General features: G+C 48.1%; 1 protein-coding gene across 6 annotated transcripts in view; it reads left to right on the top strand.

The window, feature by feature from the left end:
- Positions 1-19,203, top strand: part of GRIK4 (glutamate ionotropic receptor kainate type subunit 4) — a 477,471-nt gene that overhangs the window by 375,129 nt on the left and 83,139 nt on the right. For all 6 annotated transcript variants that reach the window (XM_057299274.2, XM_057299272.2, XM_063608842.1 and 3 more), the window contains one exon: positions 14,045-14,152. In XM_057299274.2, coding sequence (XP_057155257.1) covers positions 14,045-14,152 — 108 coding nt within the window. The remainder of the gene's footprint in view (positions 1-14,044; positions 14,153-19,203) is intronic.

Consider the following 19,203-nt stretch of genomic DNA (forward strand, 5'->3'; position numbering starts at 1 on the left):
GGGCTTCAGGATGGCCTCCCCACAGCCTCTCCCTCTCCTGCCTCTCTCCTTCCTCCACCCCTGACCCCTCCTTTTGCCACTCTCTAATGTGGCAGCCTCACTGGTTCCACTTGGCAGTGGCTCTGGTTTTGTGTGAAGCTGAGGGAAGCAGAAGCTATGGTCCCACTCCTATGAGAATCCCAGCACCCCAAAGGCCTGCCCGACAGAGCGCTGCTCAGACAAGAGCTGCTGACACCCCCAAAACTAAAATTTCCCCATCCAGCCAGAGCACTGCAAGGCCCGGGCACATGCTAGCTGCCTGCTGTGAGCCAGCTTCCAGCTAGGGGCAGAGCCGGGCCATGCTCAGGCCATCGCAGAAAGCTCAGAAGTTGCATCCTCCCCTGCCCTCCAGCATGCTACTGACTTCAGTGTCCTGAGTTCCAGAAGGACGGCAAGTAACCGGCTTCCTTCCACCCAGGCGCTTCATTAAAACCGTGAGTTCAATTGGCATCTGCCACTCAGAGCGCAAAGTTGTGTTATTAATACAACCAGCTTTCCCAAGGTACTTCTCCACCTGGTGCGTTTAACAAATGAAGCCAGGCATGGCCTGCCTGTGTCATGTTCTTTGGCAGTAATTTTCTTGTAAGATGAAAAATCTCCAGCATGCCTGAGCTCTCTGATAAATTCTTTCCTCGGCAGCTAATTCAAAACACCTTCTAGCTTCCTGGAGGTGAGAGAGGGGTATGCAGATGAGTCCTCGTGTTGACTGATCCTGCCATGCACTCCGCACACGGCAATTTGAGGAAGGCCAATTTGATCATCCCCAAAAATGAAGTGAGTCTGAGATTTTCAACTGTGCAAGAAAAGAAGAGGAAGTTGGGGTGTAGGCAACATAAATTCTTCTTTTTTTTTTTTTTTTCTGAGACGGAGTTTCACTCTTGTTGCTCAGGCTGGAGTGCCGTGGCACAATCTTGGCTCACTGCAACCTGCACTTCCTGGGTTCAAGCGATTCTCTTGCCTCAAGCTCCTAAGTAGCTGAGATTACAGGCGCCTACCACCACGGCTGGCTAATTTTTGTATTTTAGTAGAGATGGGGTTTTGCCATGTTGGTCAGGCTGATCTCGAACTCCTGACCTCAGGTCACCTGCCTGCCTCGGCCTCCCGAAGTGCTGGGATTACAGACGTGAGCCACCACGCCTGGCCAGCAACAGAAATTCTTAAAATCACTTAGTACTTCTGTCCGAAAAGAAAGGAGATCTGAGCATCCTCACAGCTCGTCTCTGGAAATTTAACTTCAGAAACCATGAGCTAGGTGGGAAGTCTATTAAGTTCATACAAGCATCATACAGCGGTGGCATTTTTAGTCAGAGCTGACTAGGGTGGACTGAGCTCCACTCCTGCCCTATTATTTTCGCTGTCATTGGAATCTCTGAGAACAGCCAATGTGGTTTTATTCTCTTTGGCAAGAGGAGTGGTGAGGGCTAGACCAAATTCTGCTTCCTATGCCAGACGTTGGGGATTAGGGATGGAAGTCTGGGCAGGTCTTGGCACAAGCTACACATTTGAGAGCAGACAAGTACGGTTGATCCTCATTATTTGTGGATTCCATGTTTGCAAATTCAACTACTTGCTAAAATCTATTTGTAACCCCCAAATCAATACAGTGCTTTTGCAGACATGTACAGAGCAGCAAAAAATTGGAATCACTGATGTGCACATTCCCAGCTGAGGCTGAACAAGGCTGCACCGTGTCTTCTTGTTTCAGCTCTCATACTGTAAACAAGTGTCCTTCTCACAGTCCACTGCATGCCACATCTTGTCTATTTTTGTGCTTTTTCTTGGTAATGTTTCTGTTTAAAATGACCCCTAAGCATAGTGCTGAAGTGCTATCTAGTGTTCCTACCTACAAGAACAGTGATGTGCCTTCCAGAGAAAGCACGTGTGTTAGGTAAGCTGCATTCTGGCTGAGTGAGCGTGCTGTTGTTTAATGTTAACGCATCAACAACATATATTAAGCGAGGTGCCTGCAAACAGCAACACATGTAAAACAAAGTGATTGATTGATTGAAGAAAGCACCGTGACCAGAGGCTCACAGGAACCTAGCCCTGTATTTCCCATAGGAACAAAAATGGTTCGGTATTCCCTAATTCAGTGTTTGTGGCAACTTTATAGAACAGAACTACCATGAATAATGGAATCACCTGTAGTGAGTTTCAGCCAGGAGAGAAGACCAGGAATGAGCAAACGTATGAGTGGCTGAAGTTTTCCTACAGTGGCCCTTTCTCTGCGTTCACTGCCCCATACTCCTGCTCTCCTGTTTTCTCACAAAGAGCAAGGACTTCATCTCCTGTTGATGTCCTGCCTTTCTCCTGGTTCCCCTGATGCAGAAGTAGAATCCAGATCTTATATTCCTGCGGTCAAAAAGAATACTAAAGGGCTTCTAGACCAGCACTCTAATTGGCTGCTTGGATTCTTGCAAATGGATCATCATAGAGTCTGTTTGAATGCCTCCAGTGTCAAGGAACTCATCACCTACAGGAACAGTATATTCCATCTTGGAAAGCTCTCATTCTTGGAAAGTTCTTCTATCTATTGGGCAGAAATCTTCCTTTCTAAAGCCTCTTTCCTTTTTCCTTAGTTGTGTTTCTTGGGTTCACACATCTATTCCACCCTTCCTGTTTCTACCTTCATTTCGTTCAGCTCAGAGAGGGCTGTTTTGTGGCAGATTGGAGAGGAGCCTTCCTTGTATCCCTCACATCAGTGGCCACCTGCCTCACCTTCATGCCAGGGAAGCAGTGCTGCCCGTGGCCTCCTACCGTCACCTGTCTGAGACCTTCTGGGGTTGCCTGCTCAGGAAACTGCTCAGACGAGAGTTGCTGACACTCACAAAAGTAAAAAAGAATAAGCCCATCTCTCTCAGGCTCTGCCCCAAGCCACTTTGCAAATTTACATCTCTTTATAAATAAACCCAGCATTTTCAGGAATTCCTGTTTGAGCTGGAAGGGGCAAGCCTGTATCCTTCTTTTATAGGTAAGGTAACTAAAGATAAAAAGAAATGACTTGCCCAAAAGAACTTTGTAATTCATTTCAACAGATATTTATTGAGTACCCTGTATAGGCCAGGCACTGCCCTGGAAGCTGGGGCCACAAACGGGAATTTATTCATGCATCCAGCCAATATGTAGTAAGTGCCAATTTCATGCTAGGTATTGGGCATATGATAGTGAACAAGATGGAGTCTCTTCACTCTGGTACAGGAGAGGGGCGTGAAACAAATAATTACCTAAATATATGATTACAAACGTGATGAGTGCTACAAAGCAGTAGTTCAGGGCACTATGCACAAGTCTGTGATGTGGGTCTTGATGGAGACAAAAGACTGGGAGGGGCCTCCCTGAGGGGTGACATTCAGGCTGAAGCTTGGTGGGTGACTGGGAAACCCCAGGTGAAGGGGAGTGTGAGGATCCTGAGTGGAACCACCCAGAGGCGGTTGTGGTGGATGGCAGAGCTGGTTGGGAAGCCAGAACTCCCACTCTGCTTATTTCTCTGCCGCCTAGCCTCCCCTTCCTCAAGCTTTATTTACGTGTCCTCTTCTAAATATGTAACTCAGAATCAAAGACAAGGGATAGCAAAGGCCACCTTCAAGGATATGGGGTCTCAGGCAGGAACGCTTGTGGCAAATGCCAATGGATAAAGGATAAGGATTCGAATGTTTACTAAATGTTTAACTGTATAGTCCCAACCCAATAGAATTAATATCTATTAGTATTAGTATCTATATCTATCTAGTAGCATAGCAGACCTGCCTGGGTTTGAATCTGCATTAACTATGGAGCTTTGGGCAAGAAACCCAACCTGTCAGAGCCTCAGTTTTCTTATCTGTAAAACAGGGATGATGGCAGTATTTCCCTTGTGATGTGGTTGGGAAGATTAAATGAGATGACAAATATAAAGGCTTTAGTCCACTGCTTGGCATATGGTAAGTGTTCAAAAGTCTTAGCTTGTATAATTTTCTTATACCGTAGTTAGTCCTTCAGTTATAACAAGTGACCAGGACTAGGAGTTCACTGATGCAAAAGAATGTATTTATTGAGAACCAGTTATGTTCCAGGTACTCGGCTAAGGTCTGATGATAGAGTAGTGAACAGATAGGGTGTCCAGATCTCTTATGCCAGGCACTTGTACACTTCTTGAGCCTGACTTACATTTGGGTTGCAAGTCAGGATGCACATAAACATCCATCTATATGTAACTGAAACCAAAGCTTGTGAAACAAGGTACCCCTGCTATGTGCATTACACCCTGATCTATTCTAGGTATAGATTTGCTTTTTAAAATGCATGTCTTGACCCACTGAATTGATTTCATAACCCACTAATGGGTTGCAACCCACAGTTTAACAAAATACTGCCTTGGACCAACTGAGTTGCAGGCTTAATAAAGCCCAGTTAGAGTTCACTTGATATCGAGTTTTCCCAGCCTTCCCTGGACTTGTTTTTGATCTCTTACCCTTGGCATTTACCATTGCTTTCTTTTGATCCTGAATTTTCAGCATTATTCTGCACAAGCATGTATTTGATGGTTCCCTCTGCTACTAGAATGCAGCCTTTGGCCAACTTCAGCATCTCTCTTTGTTCCCCAGATCACCCACTCCAGGACTCGGTTGGGCTCTTGCTTACTCATGACTCAGTCTCCTCTGTGAATGAAACTTTTATGATTGGAGATATTAGATTTAAATGCAGTAAGCATTTACTCCCTCGTGCCAAGGTGTTCACCACGGAGGCTAATATTACAAACCTTTTTAGTTGGTTTTATTTCAAAGTACAGATCTATATAATATAAGAGACTTTGAAACTCTAACAATCTCAGTTTATTCCTGGGATCCCTGGCCATAGTGTTTTCACCTGAATGTCACTTTTCCTGCCCATATGTCAAAATCACTTCTGTGCACTCAAGAAGCCACAAATACATTATTAATACGCATCTTTCCTAGTAAGAACTTCAACTTAGTACCCTGAACCTGAGAGTAAAAAAAAAGAGTCATTGGTTATGGTTCATCTGACTTTGGATGTCCCTGGAGAACAAGGATCTGAAATAGAATAAAATAGAAAGAGCTTACTTTTTTTTTTTTTTTTTTTTTGAGATGGAGTTTTACTCTTGTTGGCCAGGCTGGAGTGCAATGGTACGATCTCAGCTCACTGCAACCTCTGACTCCTGGGTTCCAGTGATTCTCCTGCCTCAGCCTCCGGAGTAGTTATGATTACAGGCATGTGCCACCACGCCTGATTAATTTTCTGTTTTTAATAGAGATGGGGTTTCACCATGTTGGTCAGGCTGGTCTTGAACTCCTGACCTCAGGTAATCCGCCTGCCTTGGCCTACCAAAGTGCTGGGATTAGAGGTGTGAGTCACTGCACCCAGTCAGAGCTTGCATTTGAATAGGCCTTGAAACTTTTGTCATATCTGTAATTGCCTCAGATTACCCTAATAAGGGGAGAAGGGAAGGGGAGCTATTTTTATCTTATAGGTAGCAAAATCAACTTCCCAAGACCATGTAGTAAGTTGGAGGGTGGAACTTGAACCCAAATCTCCTGACTTCTGGCCGGCTGCATTCCCACCAAATACACAATGGTACCGTTAAATGGTACCATTATCTTATGTTCCCATGGCTTATTGTGGCTCGTCAAAGGCCATCACGTACATTATCTCAGTTGCTTATCAACAACAACAACGCTGTACTGTGGGTAGGCAGGTTCATTTATTTCCAGATGGAGAAGGTTCAGAGAGGTTAAATGCCTTACCGCAGCTCATATAGCTTATGCATGGGAGAGGAGGAAAAAAAATGTGGGTCCTCTTGTACCCCCTGAATCCCCTTGTGCCAAGCTAGCTCCTAAGCAACCACTCTGGGCCCTGGCCAGGATCACTCATATGGGCTCTTTGAAGTGACTCCCTTCAGGACTATATTTAGTAAACAAGTTCATGATGATCAGAGAGGAATTGAGAAGGCCCAGGCCTTAAGGTCAAGACAACATACACCTGTCCTAACTCAACCAGATGATATAGTAATAAATAGAACCTAAGTTCCAATCTCAGTTTAATCTCCTATTAACTGTGTGACCCTCAGCAAGTTGCTTGACATCTCTGAGTCTCACTTTCATTCATTCATTCATTTATTCAACAGAAACGTGTATGAAAGTGCCTACATTAAGCATTATTATTGTTGTCTGAAGTACCTCCATTAAGCCTACATTTCTCAGGTGGGAATAATAACAAGGTTGTTGTGCAGAATCAAGGAGATTTATGTAAGCAGAGCACATGGCTGAGTGCCCAGAATGCAAAGGTGATCAATAAGTGTTTGCAAAACCTGAGTCTGAAGCCGAAGGACTTACCCTGCCTTGGGGTTACGGTGGCCTCCCTAGAAGAAGCTGGATCCTGGCACCGCTGAGTGCAAAGAACAATCATCTAAATGTACATAAAATATTACATGTTATAGTGCTGCGTGCACACCCACAGATGCAGGCAAAGATGTGAGGAAATCCCTCGAGGCTTTAAAAATGAATCTCTTTTTACCTACTTGAGAGGGAACAAAGTGGCAAAATGACAGCCCTGTGTGATTCTAGGCAGGAGTGAGAGCTGTGAGCAGGCAGGATTGCCAGGGCTCCCCCTCAGCGGCAGGGCGTGCAAGTTCCAGGGATGACACCCAGGTGAGCCTGTGGGCCTCCAGGACTGGTCTATAGGAAAGGGCCTGAGGGCTCACTGACTGCAGCCTGGAAGGAATCCGAGCCACAGAAAGGGGAAAGGACTTGGCAAAGTTCATTTCATCCCTGCTTACACACCAGGCACTGTGCTATGCCCGTTCCCATCGCTGTCTTGACTCTGAAACAGAACAGCACAGTAGTTAGGAGCACATGCTTTGGGGATGCAGAAAGCATGGGTTTACATCCCCATCTTGGTACTTAGCAGCATGTGACTTTGGGGACATTCATGACCTAACCTTGCTAAGATTCAGGATGTTTAAAATCTGTAAGATGAGTACAAAAATAACTCCCTCTTAAAGATAGGCTGAAGGTTAAATGAGATTCTATATAGGCAATGTTCCTGGTGCATTCACTTAACTCGATTTTATTGAGCATCTGTGATAAGCTAGGCACTGTGCCAGGCTCTAGGGATAAAAGGGCAGTCAAAGCTGGCCATGATCCCTACTCTCATGAAGCTCATTATCTAGTAAGAAAGATAGGCCGTAAGCAATAGTCACATCGATGAATGTTTGGAAGGAAAAGAACGTGGTTCTGGGAGGAGTCCGACTTTGAGGGATTAGCAAGGAAAGTCTTCCAAGGAAGGGACCTTTGAGCTGAAGCCTGAGGGGATTAACAGATGTAAAGTAGATCAAGATTCAGCAAATTTTTTTCTATGAAGGTCCACGTGATAAATATTTAGACTTTGCAGGTCACATGGCTCTGAGCAAATCAGCTTTTGTAGATGAAAGCAGTCACAGTGCACAAATGAATGGGCGAGGCTACGTTCCAATAAAACTTTATTTCAGAAAATAGGGAGTGGGCTGGATTCCACCTGTAGTCCCGGGCTTGCCAACTCCTAAACTAGCTGAAAGGGGCTGGGGGGCAGGGGTTCATGTGGCAAGGAGAGTTCCAGGCAGGGAATGGCATGTGCAAAGGCTGTGGCGGGAAGGAGCCTGTTGCACTTGAACGCGGGAAGAAGGTAGGTGTGGCTGCAGCACAGGTAAAGCTGGACCGAAGAGCATGAGAAGAGGATGGAGAGTGGGCAAAGGACAGACCTCATGGGGCTTTGCAGGCCATAGTAAGAGTTTTGGTCTCTATCCTTAAGCCAACATGGGAAAGAATTGAAGGGTTTTAAGCAGGGACTGGTGTGTATGTGAGATTTGGTAGTGACGACTGGCTGCTGCTGTGTGAAGAACAGAACAGGGAGGCCCAGAGTGGATTCTAGTCCCAGGCAAGGTCAGTGGGGATTTTGATTAGGGTGGAGGCTGGGGAGGGGTGAGGCTCAAGGAAATTAACTGACTTGCTCAGGGTCACCCACCTGTGGTCATAGTGCCAGGTACTAATGGGGGGTCTCCTGATGCCAGGTGACACACTGCAGCCTCTGTCAGGAAGCCCCAGAGGACCCCTGTGGTCCTGGCCCCTGGGTGCAGGACTTTCTGCAGTGCATTGCCGCAGAAGTGACCAGCTTGCTTATATTGACCTGGGGTCACACGACAGACCAAATCCAAGTCCCTGACACTCATTCAGTTGTACAGTCATCTCCTTTCCAAAGGACTATGGGTAGCCCCTACTGATGCCACGGAACCATTCACTACAACCCTGTGGCCCCATCAGCCCCCTTGTCTAGGCTCTCCTTAAAATTCTTTCAAGCTTGGTCCCTGGCTGCTCTACCCAGGGGTCCTAGAAAGACAGAGGCTCAGAGACAGCAGTCGTAATAGGAGCAAGAAGTGATGGCTCACAGTGAGAAAAGAAACAGACACTACGAGAAAGCAGACAAATTAACTTATAAAAGCGCAGAACTGCAGGCAGTGGCCCTCCACATTTCAGTAACCCCAAGGGTAGCACTGTATCACGGCACAGTGTAATAACTGGCTTCGTAATGATAACACTGCATATTAAGGTAGACAGGCTCCCTGTTCAAGAGGACAGAGGAACATAATAATTCCTTTAGAAAGGAGTTTTGGAAACAATGGTTTTGAATAAATAATTAAACTCTCCCAAATTTTAATGCTTCAGGAGCAAGATCATTATTAATTTATATCCACCTGTGTCCCTTGGGGATGTTGGGTAAATGATACATTCTATGTACGTGCAAACACATCCCATATCGGTTATATTTACCTAAATTTTAATATTTGACTAAGCAGTCCTATCATAAAATGTTTCTTGTAATGGCATTAAGAATCTGTAGGTAGAAGGACTACACATTTGTTTTAAATATTGTGGAACCAATTAAGCAGCCATTGGCCTTGTCTGGAATCCTATTTTTTCTAATCACCAGCTGTGCGAGTTAGGTAAATTATTAACTTATCTGGACCCTGCTTTCCTTATGAATACAGTGGGGGTGGCAATGGGATTAGTATGCATCACCTTCTAATGCCCAGCACAGAGCCCATGTGAGTATGGCGGGCACCAGTCATGTGCTACAGCTGGCTTGCCCCAGCCTGCAAGAGTCCGTTGTACACATCCGTTCCCAGCTCTGTGCTTGGTGACATCATGTTGGCAGCTTTAAATCAGCCATAGCGGGTGTGTTTACACCACAGAAATTGGCAAATGCTACACATGAGGGTCTTTTTTTTCCCCCCCAGGAGAGCCAGTTTGTAAACATTTCCTAACTGAGCATGGGCAGGCACTGAAGCACTGTTAATCTCTGCACCCTAACCTTTCTCTATCATCCTGTTTGTCGTCTAAGTTGGTCTTTTTGCTCGGCTCTAATGCAGCCTGCCCTACTCCTAGAATTTCTGATTTAGTCATTCTGGGGTAGGGCCCAAGAATTTGCATTTGTTTTCAGTTTTAATTTTGTTTTTCAAATGTCCATCTCAGAGAAGAAGAGAATTTGCATTTCTAATGCTGATACTGTTGGTCTGGGAACTATACTTTGAGACACCGTCCTAATCTGCCTAATCAGCTAAAGCCCATAGTGTGAAGCCTTTCACAGAACACACAGGAGATCCCACCTTCTGCCTTGGGCAATGGTATTAAAAACTAATAAGGGTTGACACAGTACCTTGCACATACACCATCTCCCTTAATCTTAAGAACCCCTATGAGGTAATAATGACTATTTTAATCCCCATTTTATAGATGGGGGAAACAGGCTCAGAGGGATTCAGTAACTTACCCAAGTTCACGTAGCTCATCAGCAGAGAAGCCAGGTTAAACTCCTGTCCAACTTTGCGTTGCTGGTTCTGGTTGTGCAACGCCCAAGGATGAAGTCCAGCTCGAACTCTGCATTCCCAGGGTGCAGTGGCAGGGCCACATCAGCCCAGAGGGGTGCTTTTTTCTTATCTGCATTAAGATGCTGTTTGTAGGCTAGCAGCGGCCCTGTCCAAATCCATACCTTCTCCTCCTTCACTGCAACCCCTGGGGCCTCTAAACAGTGGAAAGGCAGAGCAGGTGCAAGAGACAGAAAGTATAGAGGGAGTCAAGGAGAGACATTATTTGAAGCAAAATCAAGCCTGCACATGTGGGCATGTGGAAGCGGCTTACAAAACAGCTGTTCCTACAGGAGGTTTGGGGGGCAGGTGTCAGCAGGGTGGAGCAAAGGGATTTGGCCGGAGGCAGAGCCACAGATTGTCAGTGATGAAAGAGCTATGTCTCCTGCCCACTCCTGGCACGTGTGTGGCTTCAAGGGTGCCCAGTGAGTGGGGCAATTAGCCTGTATCCCAGGGCGCATGGCTGTGAATCTCCCTTTCCCTCCCACTGCCTTTCTGCAATTAGATTGCACTGGGTAATAGCTGCCAAGCCGCTTTGTTGGATCTGATGAGTTTATTAATTTCTTGGGGGCTGATGGGAGGGTGGGTGGGGGATTCATTTCCTGACTGGAGCTTGGGGGCTAATTAGTCTCTTTGCCGTGTCCCCAGAGGAGGGAGGTGGGAAGGTGTGTTGCTCAGGCTGTTGGATCTGGCTCTGGGTGTATAGTTTCTACCCCTGGCTTTTACCTATCTCATGGCTTGGGTCAGACCAGGGAGCCTGGGGCCGGGGCTTCTTTTAGCAAGTGGTTAGTGAGGATTAGATCCCTTGAGAACAGTGGCAGTGGGAAAGTGGGTAGCGGGGAGCTGAGGTCTTACTGGCTCTGTTGGTATGAGGTTTAGGATGACAGAAAGGACTCTAAGGAGTTCAGTCCTGTTCCATACATCCCAGTGCTGACATCTAGCCCAATTGCTCTTTCTGTTCTTTCTGCTTAAATATAGCCCCTCCCAGCCTAGGAGACCATTGGGGGCCAATTCTATCCATTTTTCAGACAGGGAAACTGAGCCTCTTTGAGGACAATAATTTCACCTGGCTTTGTGGAGTGTCAAGGTCAAGGAGAAGAAAGCTATGTATTTGGACTTCTTAATGGAATGGCCCTAGAAGCCATTCCCCGGTTAACCTGGCCTGCTTAAGTGAAGGGCACATTCGTATCCCCACCCTAAGAGACAGCAGCAGAAACAAGAAAGATCACAGAATTAGGAGTCAGACAGATCTAGGTTCAAGCCCGTGCTACACCTGCCATCTGGGGAACCTTAGGCAAGCCATTAAACCTCTCTGAGCTTCAGTTTCTTCATAACTAAAACAGAAACACATGTAACTACTCGAAAGGGTTGATGGGAGAATTCAGAGATGATAGGCTTGACACATCTAACACATCAGGTGTCCAGTAACTGTTACCCTTTGCCCATTCATTTGGAAACCTAACAGCTCATCCCTCACCCATGCAGAGAGGAGGAGGAAGGGGAATCTCAGGCCATAACATGGCCTGGCTGGTCCCTTTAAGAGATAATAGGAGCTCCCAAGGCCAGAGGAGGGCTCAGAGAAAGAGAAAGTGCCTTCCGCCCATGCCTCACCAACAACAGCAATCTGCTGATAGACAATGGTTTTCCCTCGCTTCCAAGGCCAGGCCCAGAGCAAGGGCACAAGCATAAGTATAAGGCCGGCACCTGCTGTCCTGAGCCACACAGGCTGCTCATGGGGAAGACACATAGGTAAACAAGCATGTGCAATTGAATGGTGGAGGAGTCAGACAGGATGACCAGGCAGGCTTCCTCAGGAAGATTCATCTGGGCTTAAGAGTGCAGGGCTTAAAGCTCAGGCCTCTCAGCTGACAGGCTCTGTGACCTCAGGCAAGTTGGGTGGGCTCTTTTGTTTTGGCCTCAGTTTCCTTATCTGTAAAACGGGGCTTGTTGTATGGATGTGTATGAGGCCTTGCTTGTAAACTGAAAAGGAACATGAACACACACAGAACCACGCTGCCGTTGCAGAGGTGGGGACAGCTGCCCACCCTTTTCCAGGTGGCATTCTTGCAGGGCGTGGACGGGAGCATTTGGTCATCTCCCCTTTTCCACATGAAAGGCCCAACCGTAGAGACCATAAGACTCCTGCCTGGAACTGGAGGCCCACGAGAGCTCCCAGCTGATGGTCTGGGGTGGGCCTGGCTGGCCCTGCCATCCACACTCTCCACCTTCTCCAGACTGTGAAGGCAGGGAGCCACTCCCTCTCACTCTCAGTCCTCTGGCCCCATAGGGTGGGGGCGGCGAGAAAGGGTGCAACATGTCTTTATTGTTGCTGGAAATTCCGTAAAAGAACCCAGAGCCCAGTTCTGCGGAATAGAACCACATGGCATCTGTGGAACTTGTGTGGGTCTTCCAGGGAAGCTGCTGCTGCTGCCTGCAGAAGCCTGGCAGAGAAAGGTGTGTGCATTTCATTGCGTTTTTAGCCAGCCGTCTCTCCTGGCTGCCCACCTAAAAACACTCAGCAACAGCAGTGATTTGCCAGGGGCTCCAGCTAGTAGAGATATATTGGGATTTTATGTATATAGATATGTGTGTGTGTGTTTTTATATGTATAAAAAGAGTACTGGCCAGGTGCAGTGGCTCACGCCTGTAATCTCAGCACTTTGGGAGGCCAAGGCGGGAGGATTACTTGGGTCCAGGAGGTCAAGACCAGCCTGGGCAACATAATAAGACCCCATGTCTTATTAAAAAAATTAAAAGGAGAGATCCGTTGGGAAAAACAAGCAATCTAAAAACCCATTGCTGTTGAGTTTAGATTTAGGCAACTTACCAGAATGAAGAACTGAGTAAGTTGTGGATTTTTTTCACCTGGAGTTCTTTGAGACAATGAGACAGACAACAGTAATGTATTGTACATTTAAAAACTTGGTAAAAGAGTACATCTTGGCCAGGCGCGGTGGCTCATGCCTGTAATCCCAGCACTTTGGGAGGCCGAGGTGGGTGGATCTCGAGGCCAGGAGTTTTGAGACCAGCCTGGCCAAGATGGTGAAACCCCATCTCTACCAAAAATACAAAAATTAGCTGGGGATGGTGGCAGGCACCTGTAATCCCAGCTACTCAGGAGGCAGAGGTTGCAATGAGCCGAGATCGCACAACTGGACTCTAGCCTGGGTGACAGAACAAGACTCCTTCTCAAAAAAAAAAAAAAAAAGAGTACATCTCGTATTAAGTGTTCTTATCACAATAAAATAAAAACAAAATAAAGGAAACAAAACACAATAGAGAGAGTAAACAAAAGACAACGTGGAAGGAAAGCAGCATGTATTGAGTGCCAGGTTAAATACATTCTTACAATGACCCAATGAGGTTTCTATTATTATCCCCATTTTTTTAGATGAGAAAACATGCTCAGAGAGGTTCAGTCACTTTTCTAAGGTTTCACTGTTGAGATCTGTGTTCCTGGGTCTGGATAAATAATGGAACACCCACTGGCACATACATGAGAAGCTCCGAGAAGGCAGGACAAGCATTATCATCCCCATTTATACATGGGGAAACTGGGGTTCTGAAAGATGTGAATAACTTGCCTGAGTTCTCACAGCTAATAAATGAGTCCATCTAGACTAGACCTGTTTAGGTTCATTCATTCGTTCATTCATTCAGCCATCCAGCAAATGTTTATCAAAGGGCATAGTTCTCTCCAGTATAGCCTTCTGGTTCTTATTTTGGTAATCAGAAATGACTGAAGGCAGGCCGGATCAAAAGAGCTCCGCAGCCCATTCCTGCCTCAAAATAATGTGATTCCACATGTTCCGTTCCTTTCTGTGTGAGAGAACTTCACCAAACTGCATTCATTCCTGATTTATTTCTCCATTTTCCTCTCCCACCTCTCCCCCACATCTTTATTCCTTTCTTCCCTGACTGTTACAGCCCCCGTTTCCCTCAGCCCCCCAACCCTGGGAAACAGTCTCCCTTCTGCAGTTCAGCCCCCGGATCCATACTCCACACCCTTCCCTGCTCACATGCAGCCCAGCCAGAGGCAGAGGTCAGCCTCTTGGCTCCTTCCAGCTCTGGAGGCCACCATTTCTTCCCAGTCCTCTCCGTTGGTCTCCGCAGATCGGCCAGTGGCACGTGGCAGAGGGCCTCAGCATGGACAGCCGCCTCTATGCCTCCAACATCTCGGACACTCTCTTCAACACCACCCTGGTCGTCACCACCATCCTGGTAAGTGGGCTCTCCTAGGCTCCCAGCTGCAGCTCCCTGGGGTGCCTCCCCGGCTCTGAGCACTCACAGGCTGCCCCTTGAACAGAAGATGGGAGCTCTAATCACAGCACTGAGCCCAATTTATGACAGCGTAATTACACTCAAGTTGCTGTTTCATATGGAAATGATATTTGATGAGTTCCAGAGCAGGTGAGGGGAGGGTTGGGGTGGAGAGACACCACAGTTTGTGGATGCCTCTTGGAGGCACCCTGTCAGCTGGGGCAACTGTGCAGGAGGAAGGGAAGGGGACCTGTGACACAGAGCGGGCAGCTGGATCCAGACCCTGCGGACCCCTGCCCCTTCCCAGCAGCCCACCTTGCTGGGTGCCTGCTGTGTACAAAGCAGGACCCTCCCCCACCACATCCTGAAGCGGACATGGGAATGTCAGTGGGTTTACATGGCCTGTTTCTTCATTTCCAGGTGGTAAAAAGAGAGTTCTCAATCTGTAGGGCAAGAGGCCAGGTGCAGTGGCTCATGCCTGTAGTCCTAGCATTTTGGGAAGCTGAAGTGGGAAGATCACTTGAGGCCAGGAGTTTGAGACCAAGCTGGCCAACACGGCGAAACCCTGTCTCTACTAATTTAAAAATAGAAAAATTAGCCGGGCACGGTGGCACACGTCTGAAATTCCAGCTACTTGGGAGGCTGAGGCATGAGAATCACTTTAACCCAGGAGGCGGAGGTTGCAGTGAGCCGAGATCGTGCCACTGCACTCCAGCCTGGGTGACAGAGTGAGACTGTCTCAAAAAAAAAAAAAAAAAATACGGGGCAAGAGCCTATGTGCCCTTTTTTATTTGATTCTCCTCTATTCAGTAATTGCCAAGTTCACCCTCCCTTCCCTGTCCCCCTGCCATGTACCAGGTGCTGTACCCAGTCCTGGAGACCAAAGATTAGTAGGACTCAGCTCTGTTCTCTATCCTGAGGTTGTTAAGTTAGTAGATGGGATAAGTCAAGTGCATACATGGCCAAGGTATTATTTGTCTTCCCCTCTGAAGACCTTATGTTTAAAAGATTTGTCAATTAAACCAACTACATGTATTAAGCAGTAATTAGTTTGTTCCTCCCCTCCCCCTTTTAACTAATCTAAAGCACTTTTCCCTGCCTGGCCCAGCATCTTATTAGCAGGAGATAGCCAGTGGAACCTCAATGATATCATTGCAGCCCAAAGCAAAGAGGCGATGCATGAGTTCGCCTCCTCAGCCTTATCATTGCTAACTGTGCAAGGTCTGCAAATGTGTCCATGTCTTTTAGGCTTTTGGAGATAATAAAAAGAGTTCAAGGACCTCCATCACTACCTTTATGAACTCCTGGGGCCCAGGAGCCCTGGGCTGAAATGATTGATCTACTGTAAACAGAAAGAGATAAAAGCTGGAAAGACGCGCACACCTAGAACTGTGGGGTTTCAAGGAGAGAGAGGTCCCCTCCCATGGGGAGGTCAGCAAAGCCTTCAGGAAAGAAGGGGCATTGACGATGGGCTCTGAAAGACAGGGAATGAGTGGGGAGGAGAGGTCAATGAAGAAGGGCATTGTCAGGTGTTCAGGAAAAGCTGAAAGGTACAGGTTTTCCTGAGAAATAGACACTGGTAAGAAAGGGAAGAGGCATAAGCCAGAAAAGTGGGTTGGGTCCATAGAGCTTAGGAACTTGAATGCCAGGCTACTAAGTTTCCCTTCATTGTTAGGAGATGGGGTCACTGAACATTTTCATTCATTCATTTATTTATGTGATGACTGTTTATTGGGTGCTGCTATATGCTGGGCACTGTTGTAGGTGCTCAGAGTGCATCCATGAACCAAAAAGACAAGAATCCCTGCCTGTAAGGAGCTTACATTCCAGCAAGGAATGTGTGACAGACAGTAAAAAGCAATGTTGTCAATCAGTGAATTAGAAGGCGGCAAGGCTGAGGAAAAAGAGCTGGAGCTGGGAAGGGCCTGGGGTGCTGAGAGGGTTGGTGATGTTGATACCCAGTGGTCAGGGTGGCCTCTCTGAGAAAGGGAGCATTGAGCAGAGACCTGGTGGAGGTGAGGACACAGCGAAGTAGTTGCCAGGGGAGGGGTATTCTTGGCACAGGGAGCTGTCGAAGCAAGGACTGAGAGAGCAGTTCCAGCCCCCAGGGTTTCACCCACGCCCGTCTCTGCTCAGCCTTAGCTTATCTGAACCAGTGTGAAAATGCCAGAAAGATGAGAGGGTTGCGGTGTCGCTGTCCAGCAGAGAGCTGGGAACAGCCTGGCTGAGTCCACTTCGGGGGAGGGGGTGCAGCACCCAGTGTGATTGCTGGGACCTCCTTCCCGCTGTCTTCTTAGTCTCTAAAAATCTTCTGGATCTGTCCTCTTCTATCCATCCGCAAAGCCCCTGCCCTAATCCAGGATCGGAGCCCTTCTACTTCTTTCTCTGGAGCCGCTCCATACTCTGCTGGCAGGCTCCCTTCTTTCTCTGCCTGTCCCCCGACCCTCCTGTCAGCGTGGTCATTTGAAAATCAGAACTGGCCTGGCATTTCTTTCCTTACAATCCTTCAGCCACTGCCCAGGCCCTGCTGCCCGTTACCTTGGGACATAACCCTTGTAACCAGGCCCAGCCCACCTCACCCTCTCCTCCCCATGCAGCATGGGGTCTAGTGGATGGCTCAACACCTGCTCGCTGCATCCTGCCCCTCCCTGCCTTGGCACATGCTGTTCCTTATGCCTGGGTTACCCTTCCCTCTAATTTCTGTTTCCAGCTGGAAATGTCTGTGCATCCTTCAAGGCTCTGCTCAGATGTCACATCTCCCACGAAGCCTTCCCTGCTCTAACTCCTGTCCCCTCCTTGTCTCCAGCATTTTGCCCTGCCCCCTCCCGTTTCTCTTATTAGAGGTTGTTGTTTAAAGCTTTACCTCCCCTTCTAGGATGAGAGTTCCTCGAAGGTAGAGGGGCTGACACAAAGTAGGAGTTCAATAATTAGAATCTGAGTGAAGGAATTCCTTCCTACAGGGTAGGGGTGTCCCTTAAAAGCCAGCAAGACTTTGGGAGGGAGATGGGGAAGTGGCTGGGCTGTACCGCCGGCCCCTCAGAGCCGGGAATTACACCGTGCTTGGAGTTCTGGCACAGATCCACAGCTACGCCAAGTCCACAGGGTCCTGTTGCTAGTCTGGGAAAGTCACCCTGATTTGTGCATGTGTGCACGTGTGCTTATTCACATACGTGCACGTGCTCATGAGGGGTGGGGTGCAGGCAGGACACTGGTGTGTGAGGTGACATTTAACAACATGGTAAGTACAACTCAAACAACTATTAGCCTTGGTTCTTTTCTTGCGCGTGTGTGCCTGCAGTGGCTGATCCAATTCAATAGCTCTTACCAGGAATGACGATCTTAATTCAGTCCCTGGGTGACCATTTGTGGGTTTTCCCTGGCAAATGGTAATCCCGAATGATTTATCCCTTAAAACTCAGCACACATTCATGTTGTCTCCCTGCTCTGGTCAGGGCACACTTGGGGACATGTGGATGATTTATTGGTTAATGCCAGCAAACATATGGAATTGGCTGCCGCTCCCATTCCCTGAACACCTTTTCTGTATCAGACCCCATGTTCAGCGGTTTGCCGCATTCTCACCTCGCATTCACAGCACCCCTGCTCCAGGCTAGCACTCAACCCCCCAGCATTCTCCAAAGTGCCAGTGAGCCCTAACCATCCCCATCCTTGGGCTTTCCAACACGTCTCCAAGACCGGCCTTGTGTCTGTTCACTTTGAATATGTCAATAAGTTTTAAATTAACTTGAGAGTAGGGAGTATTTGGGGAGAAGCATTTGTGACACCCCTTGGGACAATCAAAGATACAATGGGACATTACCAGTCCTGAGATGGAAACCCCCAGCTATGCCCTGTCCAGGAAGCCATTTGTTTGCTTCTTACTCACATGATCGGCAAGTGCTTAATGCTGAGCCAGGTAGGGGAACCAAGCAGGTGACGAGTCTGTCCCAGGCCCCACTCCCATTCTACCTAGAGCAGGCGCAAATCGGAAAACATTGGAGGGCGATTGTGTGGGCCCTGGCATGAGAGCAGGGGAGTTCTGAGACGTGGGTTGGCACAGAAGGAGGCAGTGTGACTCTGTGGACAAAGATGACTAGGTGAGGTAGAAGATGGGGGAGTGTGTGGAGAGTTTGTGCAGGGAGAAGCCCTTGTGCTGAGGACGGCGTGTGTGGAAGGCAGGCTGACTGTTCCTATCTCATTGACGTGACAGTGGACTCATCCGGAATCAGAATCACGTCACCTTCCACTCAGAGCTCCCGCTCCTTGACACATGACCTTTGCCTTCTGGCTGCCCACTTCATCACGCCCACATCCTGCTCTCCCTCACAGTCCCTCCATGACTTTGGGTCTGTCTGGCCCTCCATCTTCCCCAGCCTAGAAGTCCCTCTCAGAATGAGCTCAGCCCATCAGGATTTCAGTGCTTTCCTCTCCGGGCTCCTAGAATCATGATGTGCAGGTTTCTCCATGCACACCTGTACCCAAGCCCGATTGTCCCTGCCACCCCTGCTCCCAGCTGCCTGTCTGCATCCAGCCTCCCCTCTGCAGCTGGGCCTTGGTAATCCCTGAGCCCAGCTCTCCTCTGTCCCTGTCGCATCCCCTGAGCGGCTCTGCTGAAAATCTTCCCACACACCAAGACTCAAGCCTATCTGCCCCACTTTCAGCACAACTCTGGGGCCAGCACGAGCTCCCTTCTCTCTGTGAACCCACCCACACCCTCTACCTCACCTCCAGGCTCAGGCCTCAACCTCACCCCGCCCCACCCTGCCTCCACCCTGCACTTCCTGGGCCCTTGCTCCACCAGCTAGCATGGTTCTTTCCTCCTCTTTTCTCCCCTTTTCCAGGGATTTTCCCTTCCTGCCTATAAATACACCCTGGACTGTCCCATCCTAAAACACCATCGCCTTCACCTTTCCTACACCCTGCTGCCCTTCAAGCTGCCCTCCAACGTAGGGAGTCACAGAATCACAGAATTGAGTGGGCCCCTGGGACCCCCAGCCCTGCTGTTTGCGGTG

This window comes from Pan paniscus, chromosome 9 (genome assembly GCF_029289425.2).
Source record: "Pan paniscus chromosome 9, NHGRI_mPanPan1-v2.0_pri, whole genome shotgun sequence".
In the NCBI taxonomy this organism is placed as follows: domain Eukaryota; kingdom Metazoa; phylum Chordata; class Mammalia; order Primates; family Hominidae; genus Pan; species Pan paniscus.